Raw genomic sequence first — 16391 nt, forward strand, 5'->3', positions numbered from 1 at the left:
TATTCCTGAATAGATGGAAACAGACAAACAGAAAACAATTTTAAAAATATAGACCCCGTTAGTAAAATTTCCTTATAATGATACCTTACATTTGCATAACACATTGCAGTATTATAAAACTTCCTCATGTGTTTTATAATTTTATACTCAAAACTAGCCTATAAAGAATGCAAAGTGAGAATCAGTCTCATTTGGAGAAACCAAAACCCAGAAGTTTAAACAGACTTGACTGTTAAATAATTAGAGTCAGGACTGGAACCCAGGTGTCCTGCTAGGAAGCCCAGTTTTCTTTATATGCAGTTATGTTGTAGAGAAATGATTATGAGGTAAAAGTCAGTATAATCCCCAATTTTCACTAAACATGTTAAGGGTTAAGTGGTCAGTCAATACAGTATCTTCTAACTCCTCGATGGGAATTGCGCACATATCATTATCCCTTTACCTTTCCTGTTCTTCCTAACAACTGCTTATCTATTTGACCACTGTCTGCTTCCCATACTAAAATGTAAGTCTAAGAGGATGAACTTTGACTGTTCATGGCTGTATTCTCAGAGCCCAGAATAGTGCCTGACACTTAGTATGCCCTCAACAAATATTTTTAATATATTTTATTGATTTTTTACAGAGAGGAAGGGAGAGGGATAGAGAGTTAGAAACATCAATGAGAGAGAAACATCGATCAACTGCCTCCTGCATACTCCCTATTGGATATGTGCCTGCAACCGAGGTACATGCCCTTGACCGGAATCGAACCTGGGACTCTTGAACCCACAGGCCAACGCTTTATCCACTGAGCCAAACCGGTTAGGGCACAAATATTTCTTAAAAGACTACGTTGTATCCAATTAGCAGCATCATTGTGTAGCAGAAAAGAGTTGCACATGTTCTCAGGAGAATGGGCTTCTGGCCCTGGCTGTTTTCCTAACTAGCTGTCTGATTGGGGGCAAGTTTCTTAAAAAATAAGTTTCCGTTTCCTTGTCCATAAAATGACATGGTTGGACCAAATGATATCTAAGGGCCACTTTAAGCTTTAAAACTCCGGTTTTAAACTCTCAAGACAATGAGGAGGAGGAGTTAATGATGGATATAGATCCACCTCTGAGAGAAATTACCATTCTTGATAATCTGTGTTTTTAAATAACAAAAAAGGCATAAAATCTAAAATTCTTCCACATAGCCCCATCGGTGTGGCTCAGTGGTTGAGGGTCAATCCATGAACCGAAATGTCATGGTTCAATTCCCAGTTGGGACACATGCCCAGGTTTTGGCTTGATTCCCAGTGCAGGAGGCAGCTAATCAATGATTCTCTCTCATCATTGATATTTCTATCTCTCTCCCTCTTCCTTCCTCTCTGATGTCAAATAAATAAGTAAATAAATAAATAAATAAATAAAATCCTCCCACATAAATGTAAAAAAGTGTATACACACACACACACACACACATACACACATACTTATGAGGTAAATGTCATATCTATATATATATAAAAGCCCAGCAACTATTATAGCGGAATGACTGGAATGACCGGTCCCTATGATGCACCGGCCGCAGGGGCCGCCACCAGCACCGCTGCTAAGCACGAGGGCCCCGGGGCCAGCTGTGTGGCCGTTGCCAAGGCACCGGTAAAGAATGCAAAGGTGGCCAGCATGAGCATGCAGCTTGAGATGAAGGCTCTGTGGGACAAATTCAATCAGCTGGGCACCGAGATGATCGTCACCAAGGCTGGCAGGTCAGGGTGCCTTTCTCCCTGCGGCGACCCTCCCCACATGGCACCAGTCTTGGGTAGTGGGCTTTGGCCTGATCCATGCGAGTGAGACTGAGAAGCGGGGGTGGGGGCATGGCCTGGCCACCTGCGGGTCCCTCTCCACACGGGCCAACTCCTTCGCTCTCTGAGTCCTGGCTCTAGCGACAGCCGCCGGGTGCTCTGGGCCAGAGGGTACTGCTGGGGAGGCCAGGAAGGTGGCAGAGAGAAACCCTATGGACTTGCCACCCAACCAGCAGCCCAGGACCCGGAACCACCAGGAAAGGACCAGCTCAGAGCACACCGAGCTTGGGGGGAAGGCAGCCGCCTGTGAGGGGCCTTGCCACCAGCCGGCTCCCGGTGGATCCCACCTCAAAGGAAGCTCGGTCTTTGGTTCCGTAGTTCAGTCCATCCCGGCTAAAGAGGAGCGGCTGGGCACATTTTAGGGGAGAATTAAGACGCTAAAGCAGTGTGCTCTGTTCCAGGGAGATTGCTACCCAGTTGTCTTAGGCTAAATTCTGGGTGATTGTGGGGCCTGGCTCTGCCACTGGGGCCCACGTCTCCCAATTGGCCTGTATTTGCTGTAAGGGCCCAAAGAGAAGAAGAGGAACACGTTTTTCCATGCAATGGATTTGACTAACAGACAAAGACAAGTGCCAGGCTATGTCTAATGTACACACAGACACCAGCTCTGAGTCTGCCTGGCCAAAGGGAGCGCAGAGTCTGTTTGCAGAGCCTTCTGGTGGTTTCTGTTTCCTTGCTGAGGCCATCCTCCCTGGGAAGCCAGAGGCCCATACTCAGCAGCCCATGCTCAGCTCCAGATCAGTGGTTCTTTTCTAGGCCCCTCACCCTGGCCAGTCCTGCCTCCAAGTGCCCCTCCCAATCATGGGCGGGTCTGGCCGACCTCCAGCAACACCTCCCCACTGCTGGCCTGGCCCTGATAGGCCCCCATGGGGGCGGGCTGGCTGGACCCCACCAATGCACAAATTTGTGCACTGGGCCTCTAGTATATCTAAAACACATGATTTCCTTATTGGGCTTCTTTTTCCTAGCAGTCTTCTCTGGATTCTCCAGTTCCATTCTGTCTTTCTTGATTTGATAGAAGCCCTTGTGATTCTCTTTCATGCCCAGCAGGACCTTTTCCTTTCCCCACAAGGGACAACGACCAAAGCTCCTACTGACAAGCGGCAGAGCACTTTGGTGTGGAGAAGGTGATGCATCACAGAAGTCATCCAAGCTACACTGATGGGGAAGTGACCTTTCAGCCAAGACACGACACAAGAGGGAGTCTGTTACTGACTCCCGAGCATTAATAGTGTGATGGGCCTCTGCACACAGTGAGATCAACAGCATGCTAAGCTCTACCTGTAATCCTGAAGATAAATGTCTACTTAGAAAACAATTCTCTGATGCTTCTTGCTATCAGACAAAATATTTAACTGGATGAACGACTTAAGATCTGAACTACTTAAGGTTTCATTCTGTAATTCCATAAATGTGGCATAATGTGAGGTATCTGGATTTACTACTCATGAACAGACATTAGTTTGATCTCTGTAGTCCACACTCTGTCCCTACATAAATGACATAATCATCCCCTGGGAACTAGGTTAGCAATGCAGATTCTCAGGCCCCACCTAGCAAGACCTAATTAATCAGAAACTCTGAGGATGGGCCAGCAGTCTTGTTTAAGAAGGCCTCTGGGTGATTCTGCTACACAATAAAGTACTAGTATGTGAACCACTGCAAATGTAGCTAATCACCTTTTTTAGTCTTTCAATGCTAAAATGGAGGACACTGTTAAAATACAGGCACTTTTGACCTAGCTCCTTTATCCCCTAAAGATGCCTACCTATCCAGCCACCCATTGATTCGTTTACAAAATGTGTTGAAATTATTTTAAAAGCCAAGAATAACAATTTTAAATGTAACCCAATAAACATAAAATCCTGAGCCTTAGTTTAACTGCAAGAATCTTTCCCCCAATATTGTCATCTTTCATGTTCTCTTAATCACGGGAAGTGATTATTCCAAAATTTCAAAATAAGCACTTGGAATTTCATCAGAAACAGCCCGTCACCTCCTTTTTTTTTGGGGGTGGGGGGAGTGGGGGGGGTGGGGGGTGGGGGGGATGTATTTGGAATATGGAAGAGGCATAAGCAAAGAGCTTTCAGTGCCCTTCAGCCACTCTGGCGCCTGGGGAAGAATAGTAAGATGACAGCCCCCAAGGAGCTGAGCAATGGACACAGAAACAATGACCTTAAGTGGGCCTGAGGCGAGTATGACAGGTAGGGTGTGTTGCAGAGGACTCATTATTGGGGTGGGGATGTTGGAGCAGGCTTGGGGGAACACTGATACATAGATAGGATTTGATTAGCAGAGAGAGGGGCTCAGGAGGTGGGGGCGGGAGTGGGGGCTCAGTCAGGGGGCACAGAATGAACCAAAGCAGTGACCTGTGAGAGTAGGAGGCTCGCCTGGGCCTTGGGGTCTCGGGAGGAGAGGGCGGGTGTGAGGTGAGGCCCGGGCAGCGGACTAGTCCTGGGGCTTTTGACCATTCAGACCAGCGAGTTTGAAAGGATGCAGCTTGCAAAACGCACACAACTGCCACGGCCGTGCCTCGCAGCCTTTCGGCAGTAGAGACAATGCCTCCGAGAGAAGCTGCCAGCCACGACCGTCATTCATTCCACAGACTTTGGCTGAGCGCCCGCGACGCGCCGGGCCTTGCGGCTTAAGGCGCGCCCCCGCCCGGGTCGTGGACGTGTAGCCGGGACGCGGGTTCCCCGGACCCGCAGCCCCGGCGCCCGGCTCTCCGGCAGCGGCTCACCGGCTCCTCGGCGGGGGCGCTGTGGGCGCCGGGTCCCCGCAGCTCCGGCCGGGCTGGCGGCGCTGCCCACGGTCGCCGGCGGTTCCCGAGCCGTTGCGGCCGAGCCCGCGGGCGTTCCGGCGGGCGGGCGACAGGAGTGGGGCGAGGTGGGGGAGCAAGGGCAGCGGGGGTGGGGGACCTGGGCCGCCCTCCCCACACCTGGGCCGAGGAAGCCCCTCACCTGTGCCACCCTGGTTTGACCACTGGTTTGACTACTATTTTTTTTTTTTTCCCCAGAGAAGGGAGAGGGAGAGAGAGACGGAAACATCCACGATGAGAGGGAGTCATGAATCGGCGGCCTCCTGCACGCCAGACACTGGGGATCGAGCCCACAACTCGGGCACCTCTCCGACCGGGAATGGAACCGTGACCTCCTGGTTCATAGGTCGATGCTCACCCACTGAGCCACGGCCGCGGGGCTGCCACTCTGGACGGAGGGCCCAGCTGATGCCAAGCCTGGTGCCCTGCGTCTCACAAACAGTAATTCACTTGTCTCCCCACAACCACATCAGGTCAGAAGAGGCTGAGGAAACTGGAGGCTAGCGGGCCACCCAGGTCTCCAGCCCTAGCTCCCCACGCTGCCCAGGCCCCGCTCTGCTCTCTCTCCCTTTCCCTGCCTTAACCTCCTCCTCCGAAGCTGTGGGCCAAAGGGGCCACATGCTCGCCTGACGAGCTCAGGGAAGGCCTGCTTGGCGGCCTTGCAGACTCAGAGACCAAATTAACCACAAAAGATGGTCTGAAATAAAAAAGTTTTTAACGAAAAGCAATTTATGGCGGGTAGTCATGTCCTCGGTCGTTATCTTCCCTGACAATCTTTACCTTAACTAAGCCTGCCTATTGTCTTCTTGCATCTATGATAACATATGAAAATGTCAAAGTAGCCCAGCCAGTTTGGCTCAGCAGATAGAGCGTGGGCCTGCAGACTGAAGGGTCCTGGGTTTGGTCAAGGGCACATGCTTGAGTTGGGCACATGCCTGAGTTGGGCACATGCCTGAGTTGGGCACATGCCTGGGTTGGGCACATGCCTGAGTTGGGCACGAGCCTGGGTTGCAGGCTCAATCCCCAGTAGGGGGTGTGCAAGAGGCAGCCAATCAATTACCATCTCTCATTGATGTTTCAATCTCTCTCTCCCTCTCGCTTCCTCTCTGAAATCAATAAAATATATATATATTTTAAAAATGTCAAAGTAATTTTCCTTTTTCTGGGCCCCTCAAAGCACAGGTACTGCTCTTCAGAGACCACAAATCCCCTCATTGCCACTGAGTTAACTGTTGACTGTTAACTGTCCTATACTCACACATGTAAAAGGAGTGTGTCTGTCATTTTACTTTTCATCCAATCACAGAGGTTTCCCTGCTTTGCTTTCGCCAGCCTCCCTAATGTATCACCAGTGGATTTCATGCAACCCACTTATGTCACCTCTTTTGATTGCAACGTATAAAACAAGATGCAAAGCTGCCACCCTAGCTGGCTTGGCTCAGTGGATAGAGTGTTGGGCTGCGGACTGAAGGGTCCCAGGTTCAATTCGGGTCAAGGGCACATGACCTGGTTATGGGTTTGATCCCCCAGTGTGGGGTGTGCAGGAGGCAACCAATCAATGATTCTCTCTCATCATTGATGTTTCTATCTCTCTGTCCCTCTCCCTTCCTCTCTGAAATCAATAAAAAAATATATATTTTTTAAAAAGATGAAAAGCTGCCATTCTCCAGAGCATTATCTCAATCCATTGAGATTCTGCTTCCTGCCATTTATTGGCAGTTTGGCTCAAATAAACTCACAAAAATTCTTCACAGGTTTGAATGTTTATTAGGTTAACAAAGCTCAGTCCCAGCCCCTGCTTCTTTTTAAAAAAAATTTTAAACAATATATTTTATTGATTTTTCTACAGAGAGGAAGGGAGCAGGATAGAGAGTTATAAACATTGATGAGCTGCCTCCTGCACAGCCCCTACTGGAGATGTGCCCGCAACCAAGGTACATGCCCTTGACCAGAATCAAACCTGGGACCCTTCAGTCCGCAGGCCGACACTCTATCCACTGAGCCAAACCGGTTAGCCAGCCCCTGTTTCTCACTACAGCCTTATATTTCTAATCAGCCATTGCAGTTTTACAATTGCTGGATTCCTGTATTCATGTCTAACACAGTATTCACTTTACCCATTCCTTTTTATAACTGTCTCTCCTCTATGAGAGCAGGGGTTTTTATCTTTCATTAACTACTGAATCATCAGTGCCTAAAACAGTGTGGTAGATATAGTAAGTGCCCAAGAAATTTGTGTTGAATGATTGAATGATTGCCCTCAAGTTAATTGTAAGGTCCATGTAGGCACAACTGAATTTGCTTTTAGATCACTCTTTCATCAGAAATGCCTGGCACCTAGTAGGCATTTAATACATATTTGTTGAATGAGTGAGTGAATGTAATGCTCACTCCATCTTTACCCTTTTGGTCACCCTCACCTCATTATCCCAATTGTTGGATAAATTTATGATTTTCTTAGGATTCCTACTTCCAAGTTTCCTCCCTCATCTCCTCAATTCTCCACTCCAAGACCTCATTTTTTTCCCACAGTCATATTTTTGCACTCACTTCCTCCTTCAACCTTCATTATTTCTTTGAAAGCTCCCTAACCTGCAGGTTGGCTTGGAACATTTTCAAGCACCATGTCTTTGTAGGCACGAGAATCCAGGCTAAGCCACATTGAATCAAAAAAGAAAAAAAAAAGCTTTGCATGAATCAGGTTTTAGGTTTTCTTATTTTTTTTTTTCCTGGAGGAGAACTGAGGATCCTGTACTACCTTTAGCGCAGGTGCTCTGCTGCTAGTGGTGACTAACCACAGTTCAATGGTCATTGTTCACAATTTGTTCAACAAATATTTATGGGCTATCTTTTATGTTCTGGGCACTGTGTTAGATGTGGAGACAAGATGGGCAAAATCTAAGCATTCCAAGGGATGCATAACACAAACTGAATAATCATGGGAAGTGATGAGAATTGGCTTGTATCTTGTTATTTCTTTTAGGGTCCAATTCTGCTTATTGTAACAAGCTTGAGCATAGGAGTAGGTTGGTAACAGTGGGGATAGGCATGGGATTATAATACCTTGCCCATTTATATTTAATATCTTGTTCAGCTTTACAAATGACCCTATTAGGTGAGAATGTAAGAAAGAAGTTCTCTTTTGTACTGACTGGAATTAAGGTCTAAGAAAGATCAATTGACTTGCCTAATAAGACCACTCTCTGCCTGGTCTTCTAACTCTGAGAGGCATGAATTAAATGCTTAACATCCTCTTCAGTGGAAGCTCTTCAGGGCAGGAGTCCATTTCAAACCCTCAGGGAAGTAGTTTTTGTTTTGTTTTGTTTTGTTAAATATATTTTTATTGATTTCAGAGAGGACTGGAGAAGAAGAGACAGAAACATGACTGAGCATCACGGATGGGCTGCCTCCCCCACCCCCCCTGCTGGGGATTGACCCCACAACCCAGGCATGTGCTCCAACCAGGAATTGAATCGTGACCTCCTGGTTCATAGGTCCATGCTCAACCAGTGAGCCGCACCAGCGGGGTCCTCAGGGTAGTGGTTTAAAAAATACTTCTCAAAGGCAGATACCAGAGACTTTCCTTAATCAGAACTGGCTGGGAGGTATTGTAAAAATGCACATTCTTGGTGCCCACCACAGACCTATCCAATCAGACTCCCTGTCTGGGAATCTGCATTTTTAAACTTCCAAAGTGATTCTTATGCACATAAACGTTTGAAAACTACTAGGAGAGTTAGGGTGCAAAGCGTCAGTCTATAAGGCAGGGCTGATAATTACTTTGGGGATAGATTTAATCAGAATTCCTAAGACTAAGCCCTATGTCCTTGAGTAGATGGGAATGCAACAGCTTTCTGGACGGAAACTTTCTCTTTTTTTAATCCAATTATTTCTTGGAAATTGGGGGTTCGGCTGCGCAGGTGCTCTGCTGCTGGCGGTGACTAACCGCAGTTCAAAGATCTTTTGGCTCTTTTCCCGACACTCACTGTCAATTTCCACCAGGCATTTGCCCCACCGGCCACGGTGGGGCGCACACGGCATGTGGTGCCTGCTTACCTTCTCCTTCCCGGTCGTCTTCCCGCCCTTAACCGACACCAGGCTGCTTCCTCTGGTGTCCAGCTGTTGCTCTCTTCTCGCGAGAACTGCTCCTCCCGTCCTCCTCCCTCCTCTCCCCCCTCCCTTGGGCAGGTTCCATATTGGGTAAAATCTCGGTTCGCGGAGCGTCTCGGGAGCTCGTCTCGCGAGAGTACGGCGGGAGGCTCCTGTTCTCTGGCTCGGGAACAGCGACCACTGGAAGCCCAGCCGGCGCTGCAGCTGGGTCCGTGGTCCCGTGGCGCAGCCGGAGTCGGCCTGACAGGGGAGAGGGTGCAGGGGGAGCTTGGCGGGCGCAGCCTGGAGCCCCGGAGTGCGTCCTGCCCCCAGCTGGGCTTGCTCCCATCGCTGAGGCGCGTCCAGCCTGCGGCTGACAGGGGCCGCGCGCGGGAGTCCGCAGGGTTGCGGCCACCGCACCTGCGCGGGTGACCAGTGTGGGGTCCCGCCCTACCGCGTGGGCAACGAGGGCCAGGGAGCGGGTGCGGGTGCAGGCGGGGCCCCGGAGGGCCACCTCCTCCCCCCGCGGCCGCCGCTGGAAGATGTCTCAGGAAAGGCCCACGTTCTACCGGCAGGAGCTGAACAAGACAATCTGGGAGGTGCCCGAGCGCTACCAGAACCTGTCCCCGGTGGGCTCCGGCGCCTATGGCTCCGTGTGGTGAGTGTCACTGGGCCTGGGACCGCGGTGGCTAGCTGGCCCTTTATGCCCCAGAGCCAGGCCTGCCCCCACGGCTCAGCGATGCACCAAGTGGCAGGAATTTTCCTTGGGGGAGGGCATCGCCGCACTTTCGACCCCTGCCCAGCACTCCCTGTGCCCCTTGCACCCCTCACCCTGCACACCTAGGTGGGTGGTCAGCTGTGTGCAGGATGCAGGTCCGTGGTGGGCGGTCGGTGGTAGCGCTGGAGCTCGGCCCTGGCTGCACCCTGCGCATTCCCTCCTTGGGGGTTGCTCTGGGGCCAGGCACGGGGTGGGGGGCACTTTCCGGGGGGGGGGGGAGGTTCCTGCTGGCATCCAGCAGAAGGACGCTCTCCGAGGTGCGCCCACCCCGGGCGCCGGAGCCTGCCCTCTGAGCACAACAGCCCGGGGAGCCGCCGGGAGAAGCAGAAGGGAACAGCCCGACTCGGAGGCTGCGGTCGTCTGAGCAAAACTGAGGACGGAGGGCGTCTGTCGGACTTTTTTGCAAGCCTCTGTCAAAATCCCATTTTGAGAGGCGTTCTTTTTGAATTTGCAGTTGAATTAGCAGCGACCCATAGAGCTTAAAATACCGACTTTATCTCGGTGAGCGCTGTGCCAGCTTGAGTGGTGTGTTTCCGATTCGGTTGGAAGCGTATTTCCTCTGGCAGACTGCGGGGTGGGTGATAGCGCCGCCGAGAACCCTGCAGCTTGAGAAGCTGGCGGCCCCGCCGATTAGTCACATTCCGCTGCTCATTTAAGTATTGTTTGACAAAACAATTTTCTCACTTGGAGCAAGTGAGAATCAGATCCGTTGGGCGCCCTCAAGATCAAAAAGCTCTTAACAATGCTGGGAGATATTGTAAATATTTTTTAATTGCGACAATTCTTGTGAACAGTACCGTGTTTTTAAAGTCCCCGAGCGTTTGCGGGGTGGGGGTGGAGGGGGGCTTATCTACATTTATAGCCCGAGGAACACGATGGTTCTGTGGGATATATCAGCTTTAATTCACACTGTGAGTGTGTTTTAAATGAAATTAAATTAATACCATAAAATTTCCAGATCTGAAACATTTCACTTAACTTCGCTAACTTCCAAGGTTTTAGACATTACATTTTAGAATTACTGTAATTCGAGAGCTCCTTATCTGAAGTTTATTCATGTAATTCATGCCCGTTGAACATTTGAAAAGGGGTCTATAAAATTATTTCTTGTTTTGGAACAAATTCCAGGCTTTTGAACGTATTAATCTTTAAGTATAATTCCTGTGTTTCTTAAAGTCACATCATGAATTTCCTGTTTGGTAGAATCTTCTGGGTAATTGAGATTGTGCAATTGTGTCCAACAACAGATCATATTGCAGTATCTAGTTCAAGCTGCTTGAATTATGTTGCTAATGGCACCATACTTGACATCTTTTCCACATTTTCGTAGTACAGCGGACTACATTTTAAGGGAATTTGCAGCATTTTACTGTATATACAGTATATGTGTTATTGACTTGCTACTTTTAAAAGATGTATTTGGATCATTGCTCCTTTAATAGCTCATTAGTTTACTTGGTTTTTTATTCTTGAATTGACACATTAATTTTTGTAATACCAAATTTTTGTTTTCGATGATGTGTGCTTTAATGCAGTGATACAGTAGAATAGTCCAACTATGATGAGTTTAGTGAACTTGAACTGCTTGCAAGGTTTCCCTGCCGTTGGTGTGAATAGCTCTGCACTGGAACTGGAGGTTCAGATTCACAGTGAAGTGACGTTAAAATGAACTCCACAATTCTTTAGTGCTAGTATTCTTTTCTGGCTGGGGAGCCAGAAATATCCGACACTTGGAAGTAATTTTGTTAAACAGGTTTTAAAAAATACGTAATGCATTCACATTGTATAACGTTCTAAAGGTATAAAAAGATACTCGGTGAAAAGTCTTTTCTTTCTGTTCTCCAGCCATGCTATTCCTTTGCTCAGAGATAGCCCCTGTTAAGTTTCTTTAGTGTCTTCCCAGGAAGGCAGAGTTTGTTTGTTTTGTTCTTTAAGTGGTATTTCTGTGAAGGCTATTTAAGGTGTAACCTTTAGCACATTAGTGGAGGAAAGTACAGCTGATCTATGTAACAATTGACTGTAGACAAATATAACTGATTTTGGATTATAATATCAGAATTTAGATTTAGAAGTAAGTAAGTGTATCATTCAGAGTAGTTATTTGGAGTTCTTTCAATTAGCAACTTTTCAGGTATGGCAGAAAATACTCTATGAACTTCTCTTAGAATTCATTTTTGAGCCTGTGTTATTTTTCACCATCTTCATCCTTTGAGTGTAGATTTTGGGAAATAACAAAATCAAATTGAATCCAAATAATTTAGAGAATTTGTACTAAAGTCTGGTGAAAAAGATTAAGCAGTCAGGTTGGTGATACTGTTTTATGTCTAATAGGAGTCTCAACTGAAAAGTAATGACACAGAATTTCTTGTGTGACTTGTAGAACTGGATCTGAAGTCTGTTCCCAAAAAGAATCTCTGAAAGTATTTTAAGGAATGCAGCATCACTGAAATATGTGTCAGCTTCCTAATTTGATTGTTCTGAACTGCGATATGCTTTGATGTGTAACTTAAACTTTTTTTTATGTCAAGGCTATTTTCATTATTTTAATTTGTGCAAAGTATATAATAAAAATGCAAATAGAGCTAGTGTGATAACCAACCACAAATCAAAGAGCAAGGAATCAGACTAGAAATCTGAGAATTGATAAAGTTTTACAAATATGCCTTTCCTTTTTAAGGGATAAAGGGAACTAAACTAAGCCTTGCAGTTTAAGGAACTTTGTACATTGTCTGTGAGGGGAAATGAAGCAAAATTGTTTAAGAATAGTTGTTGCAAAGCATTGATTTTGTGGGTTTGGGACAGAAATGGGTGAGGGAATCTTTGTGGTTAGTTTAAGGAAACATAAACAGGAACTTAAATGCCTTTTTCTGGGGTATGGTTTTCGGACCCTTGCTGTTGATTAGAGGAGGTGGGGCACTGGTCACCATAAAATAGGTGAGAGTTGAGAATTACTCTTAAAACATATTCAGTTACTTATTCAAGGTATTTATTAAATACAAACTATGGACCTGATAGTGGACTGGGTTTCTTGGGATAGAGTGCTGAATGAGACAGAGCAAGATAATACAGCCCCTCATAGAGCCTATAGCCAAATGTGAATAGAAACCACATTTTATGCATTGCTTACTATGTTCCAGGCATTGTGGCATGAGATTTATATTTATCATCAGTATATAGAGTATATAACAAGACTTAGTAAAAGGTTGGCAACATTTTAAAAAAATATATTTTATTGATTTTTTACAGAGAGGAAGGGAGAGGGATAGAGAGTTAGAAACATCGATGAGAGAGAAACATCGATCAGCTGCCTCCTGCACCCTCCCTACTGGGTATGTGCCCTTGACCAAAATCGAACCTGGGACTCTTGAGTCCGCAGGCCGACACTCTATCCACTGAGCCAAACCGGTTAGGGTAGCATTTCTTAAATCAAGTCCAGTTCCCTGAATGTTTTGTGGAACAGTTGTATATCAATCAATACAATAAATAAATTAAGCTAATTTTTCAATATTAATGCCCATTCATCATTTAAAATCTTTCATTTTTATTTATTTACTTTGGATGAACCAGGACACAAATAAAAATATGTCATCATTGAGTATATAAAGATGTGAAGTGACGTTAAATGAACTCCACAATTCTTGAATTGACACATTAATTTTTGTAATACCAAAATACTCAACGAGACAGACTTGCCCTTTGCTTTACTAGTGGTGACAATAAGCCCATGCTGATCTTTTTTCCCATTTGTTTTTGTTGGTAACCAAAAGTAATGTGATTGGCTGCATATAATTAGTGCTAAACAATAAATATTTAAACATAATGGCAAATATTTGTATTGATAGATAAATACTTTTATTTTTATATGTCTTTATTGATTTTATAGAGAGAGGAAGGAAGAGGGAGAGAGAGATAGAAACATTAATGTGAGGGAATCATCGATTGGCTGCCTCTTGCATGATGGAGCCCGCAATCCTGGCATGTGCCCAGGAATCGAACCGGTGACCTCTTGGTGCAAGGGACTACGCTCAACCGACTGAGCCACGCTGGCCTGGCTATATATAAAGACTTTTAAGAAGAAGTTCAGTCAAGTTGGCTATGAAGCCATTTTATTTATCAAATCCCACTTTTTCACCGATAGTTTTCCATTGGTTCCCATTTTAAAATAAGGGTATTCTGGACCTCTAGCTTTTCAATTCTGCCAGTTTAGTCTCCTGACACTGAGGAGTACTCTGCTTCTGATTTTGTGCTAACTGTGTTGTTTGCCCCCCCCCCCCTTTTCCCTCCTTTTTAAAGAAAGGAGTTGCTAGGTCCCTTGTCACAGAGCTGTGATTATATAAAGCCAATTCCACCAAGGCCATTGCCCAGCTAGTCAGAGGGGTAATGACTTAACTTATTAAAGTCGCATCTCTTCCTCAGAATTGATAAAACAAAAATGAACTTACTGTCCAGATTAAATTTTCTCCCCAGAGAATTATTAGGCAGTGCATATAGTTAATTCCTGAATTTATGAATCTTGTCGATTTGAAATTCCTCAATGTGCATTTTGTAAAGTTGAGACTTCTGTGTATGTTTGTGTTATGTAAGTATAGGACATAAATAGAAACAATTGCCTCTCTAGACCTTTGAAAATACATTGGATTTTTTCTCTTTACTGTGAAATTTGGTATTGAATTGTTCCTGCCCAAGAGGTATAATTACTGTAGTGCTTTAAAAAAAAAATCTTCATTATAAAGTGGGTTCCCTGACTTGGAATCTAGGGATCCCAAGATTTCTTTAAACTTGAAATGTGTGTGTGTGTGTTTTAATAAAGCTTTCAGTATTAGAAGTAGTTTGTCTTTGCATAGTGCTTCCATAAATTAAGTATATATGTGTTAAGGATTTATAAAATTAACTGGCTTTTCAGCATTTCATTTCCTTTTACAGTTTTAGGGAAGAAGGAGATGGTGGTCTGTAAGTTCTGCATTTGAGAAATAGGTCCTGGCTTCAGACATGCTTGGCTCCCAGGCTGAATGCGGGGAGAAAGACACAGAAGAGAAGGGACTCCAGGATGACCCCTGAGTTCTGGCTTAGGACAAATGGCTAGATCTTAGTGCCATTATCTGAACTTTGGAGTATTACAGGGCATAGGATTTGGAGGCAAAGAGAGAGGAAGATGGGTTCATGCTAATCTCTCTGAGGGTAGGACTCTGAATATTATACTGATATTTTGAGCAAATACTATGTCATTCTTCAGGTGCTGGAAATGGGATATGAGCAAAACAGGCAAAAATTTCTGCCCACAAGAAACTATATTCTAAGGGGGTGGAAGTAGAAGATGATAAACAAGTAAAAATTATCATATGCCAGGTACTAAGTACTATGAGGAAAATGAAGCATGGTAAGGAGAGGGACTACTGGGTTGGCTCTTTGAAGCAGAGTAGACAAAATGATTTAGAACACCTGTTGGACGTGAGTGGGGAGAGAACATTTCAGGCTGAAGGATCAGCAGGTGCAAAGGCCCTGAGGCAAAGGTCCCTTGCTCTCTAGGAATAGCTAGACCAGTAAGGCTAGAGCTGAATGAACCAGGGGCCAAATAGTAGTAGGAGAAGGAAGTAGAGAGGCTGCAGATGGGCAGGGATCATGAAGAGTCCTTTTTGCCTTTGTAAGAACTGTGCCTTTTACTCTGAGAGGGGAAGCCATGGAGGGTTATGATCAGAGAAGAGACATGATTTCACCTTCTGTTTTAAAACATCACTCTGCTCTGGGTCCCTACTTTTTTCATTTCTGTGTTTTATCCATTAGAGGTATTAATTGTAGTTTAGGTTGATTGGGAGAGTCAGATGAATTGGTGCACAGCCCGGACTGATGCTCACAATTGTCATTCCAAAAGACTTAGAATACCAGAGCCAGTACTTTTGGTGGGCCCTAGAAATTTGGGGTACTCAAGCTCTTTAAATAACATGGGCTTCCCTGAAACCAAAAGGAAGGGAGCAAAGAGATTATCTTTAGGCTTCAGTAACAAAGGAAGATTAGCCTGCTGGCAGGTTGTTCAACTTTCTTTGGGTTTCTAGGTGTGTGTGTTTCATTTTGTTTTTACTGTCAGGTCATATTTTAAAAGTCATTTTTGCCTTCCTTCAGCATTTAAGATCTCATTTAATTTGTTTTATTTGGGCCTGGATCAACTTTACATTCATCCGCCTTTTCCCCATTACAGTAATTGTAGTCGAGATGAGATTGTTGTTACCAGTTACTAATATTTTGGCTACGAGGTCCCCACAACCTCTCTCTTAACTTGAATACATTTTATAGGTTAAAAGATTCTACACTTGGATGACCCTGTAAGAGCCCATGGGAATGCTCGTCTCCCCCACCTTCACCGATACAAGTCTCTCTCCTCTTTCGGGAAAGCTATGCCCCCGTTCGCTGCTCTGACATATAGTTGCAGAAAATGTGTTCCGTAACACTGATTCCCATGGCAACATAACAAAAGGTTATAGAAGAAATGTTTATTCTGTTTAGATCTGCTGTCAGAGTGACTTTAGACCCTGAACATGCCAGCTCCTGTTACCTGGAATGATGTTGTTAACAGATTTCCTTGTTTTCCTCTAAACCTTCCCCTCAGGCCTCGGTGGTGTTGTCCCCGTGCCTGGGACAGGAGGAAGGTGTGTGAGGATGTGTGCCTTACCGTCAGCCTACTCACAAGTATGCTCTGGTTGCTTTTCCAAGCTTATGATCCAGAGTGCAGGCATCACATAACACACATGTGACCATGCACAACAAAAACAAAAACCCCACAAGCACACCGTTGTCCCCTTGGTTTTCTTAAATCCATTGATTCAGTATTGCCAGTGCTTATAAAGATTAAAAAACAACAACACAAAAGCAGGAAGGATCTCTGC

The 16391-nt window shown here is 45.6% G+C and overlaps 1 protein-coding gene across 4 annotated transcripts in view; it reads left to right on the forward strand.

Moving 5' to 3' along the window:
• Window positions 1-8856: 8856 nt before the first annotated feature.
• MAPK14 (mitogen-activated protein kinase 14) overlaps window positions 8857-16391 on the forward strand; it is a 64830-nt gene continuing 57295 nt past the window's right edge. For 2 of the 4 annotated variants that reach the window (XM_054721735.1, XM_054721736.1), the window contains exon 1: window positions 16152-16194. In XM_054721735.1, coding sequence (XP_054577710.1) covers window positions 16165-16194 — 30 coding nt within the window. In that variant the 5' untranslated portion in view covers window positions 16152-16164. Of the gene's footprint in view, window positions 9394-16151; window positions 16195-16391 lie in introns of those variants that run through there. The other 2 variants (XM_008151973.2, XM_008151972.3) reach the window with 2 other exon arrangements.

The sequence above is a fragment of the Eptesicus fuscus genome, chromosome 10, assembly GCF_027574615.1.
Source record: "Eptesicus fuscus isolate TK198812 chromosome 10, DD_ASM_mEF_20220401, whole genome shotgun sequence".
Lineage (NCBI taxonomy): Eukaryota > Metazoa > Chordata > Mammalia > Chiroptera > Vespertilionidae > Eptesicus > Eptesicus fuscus.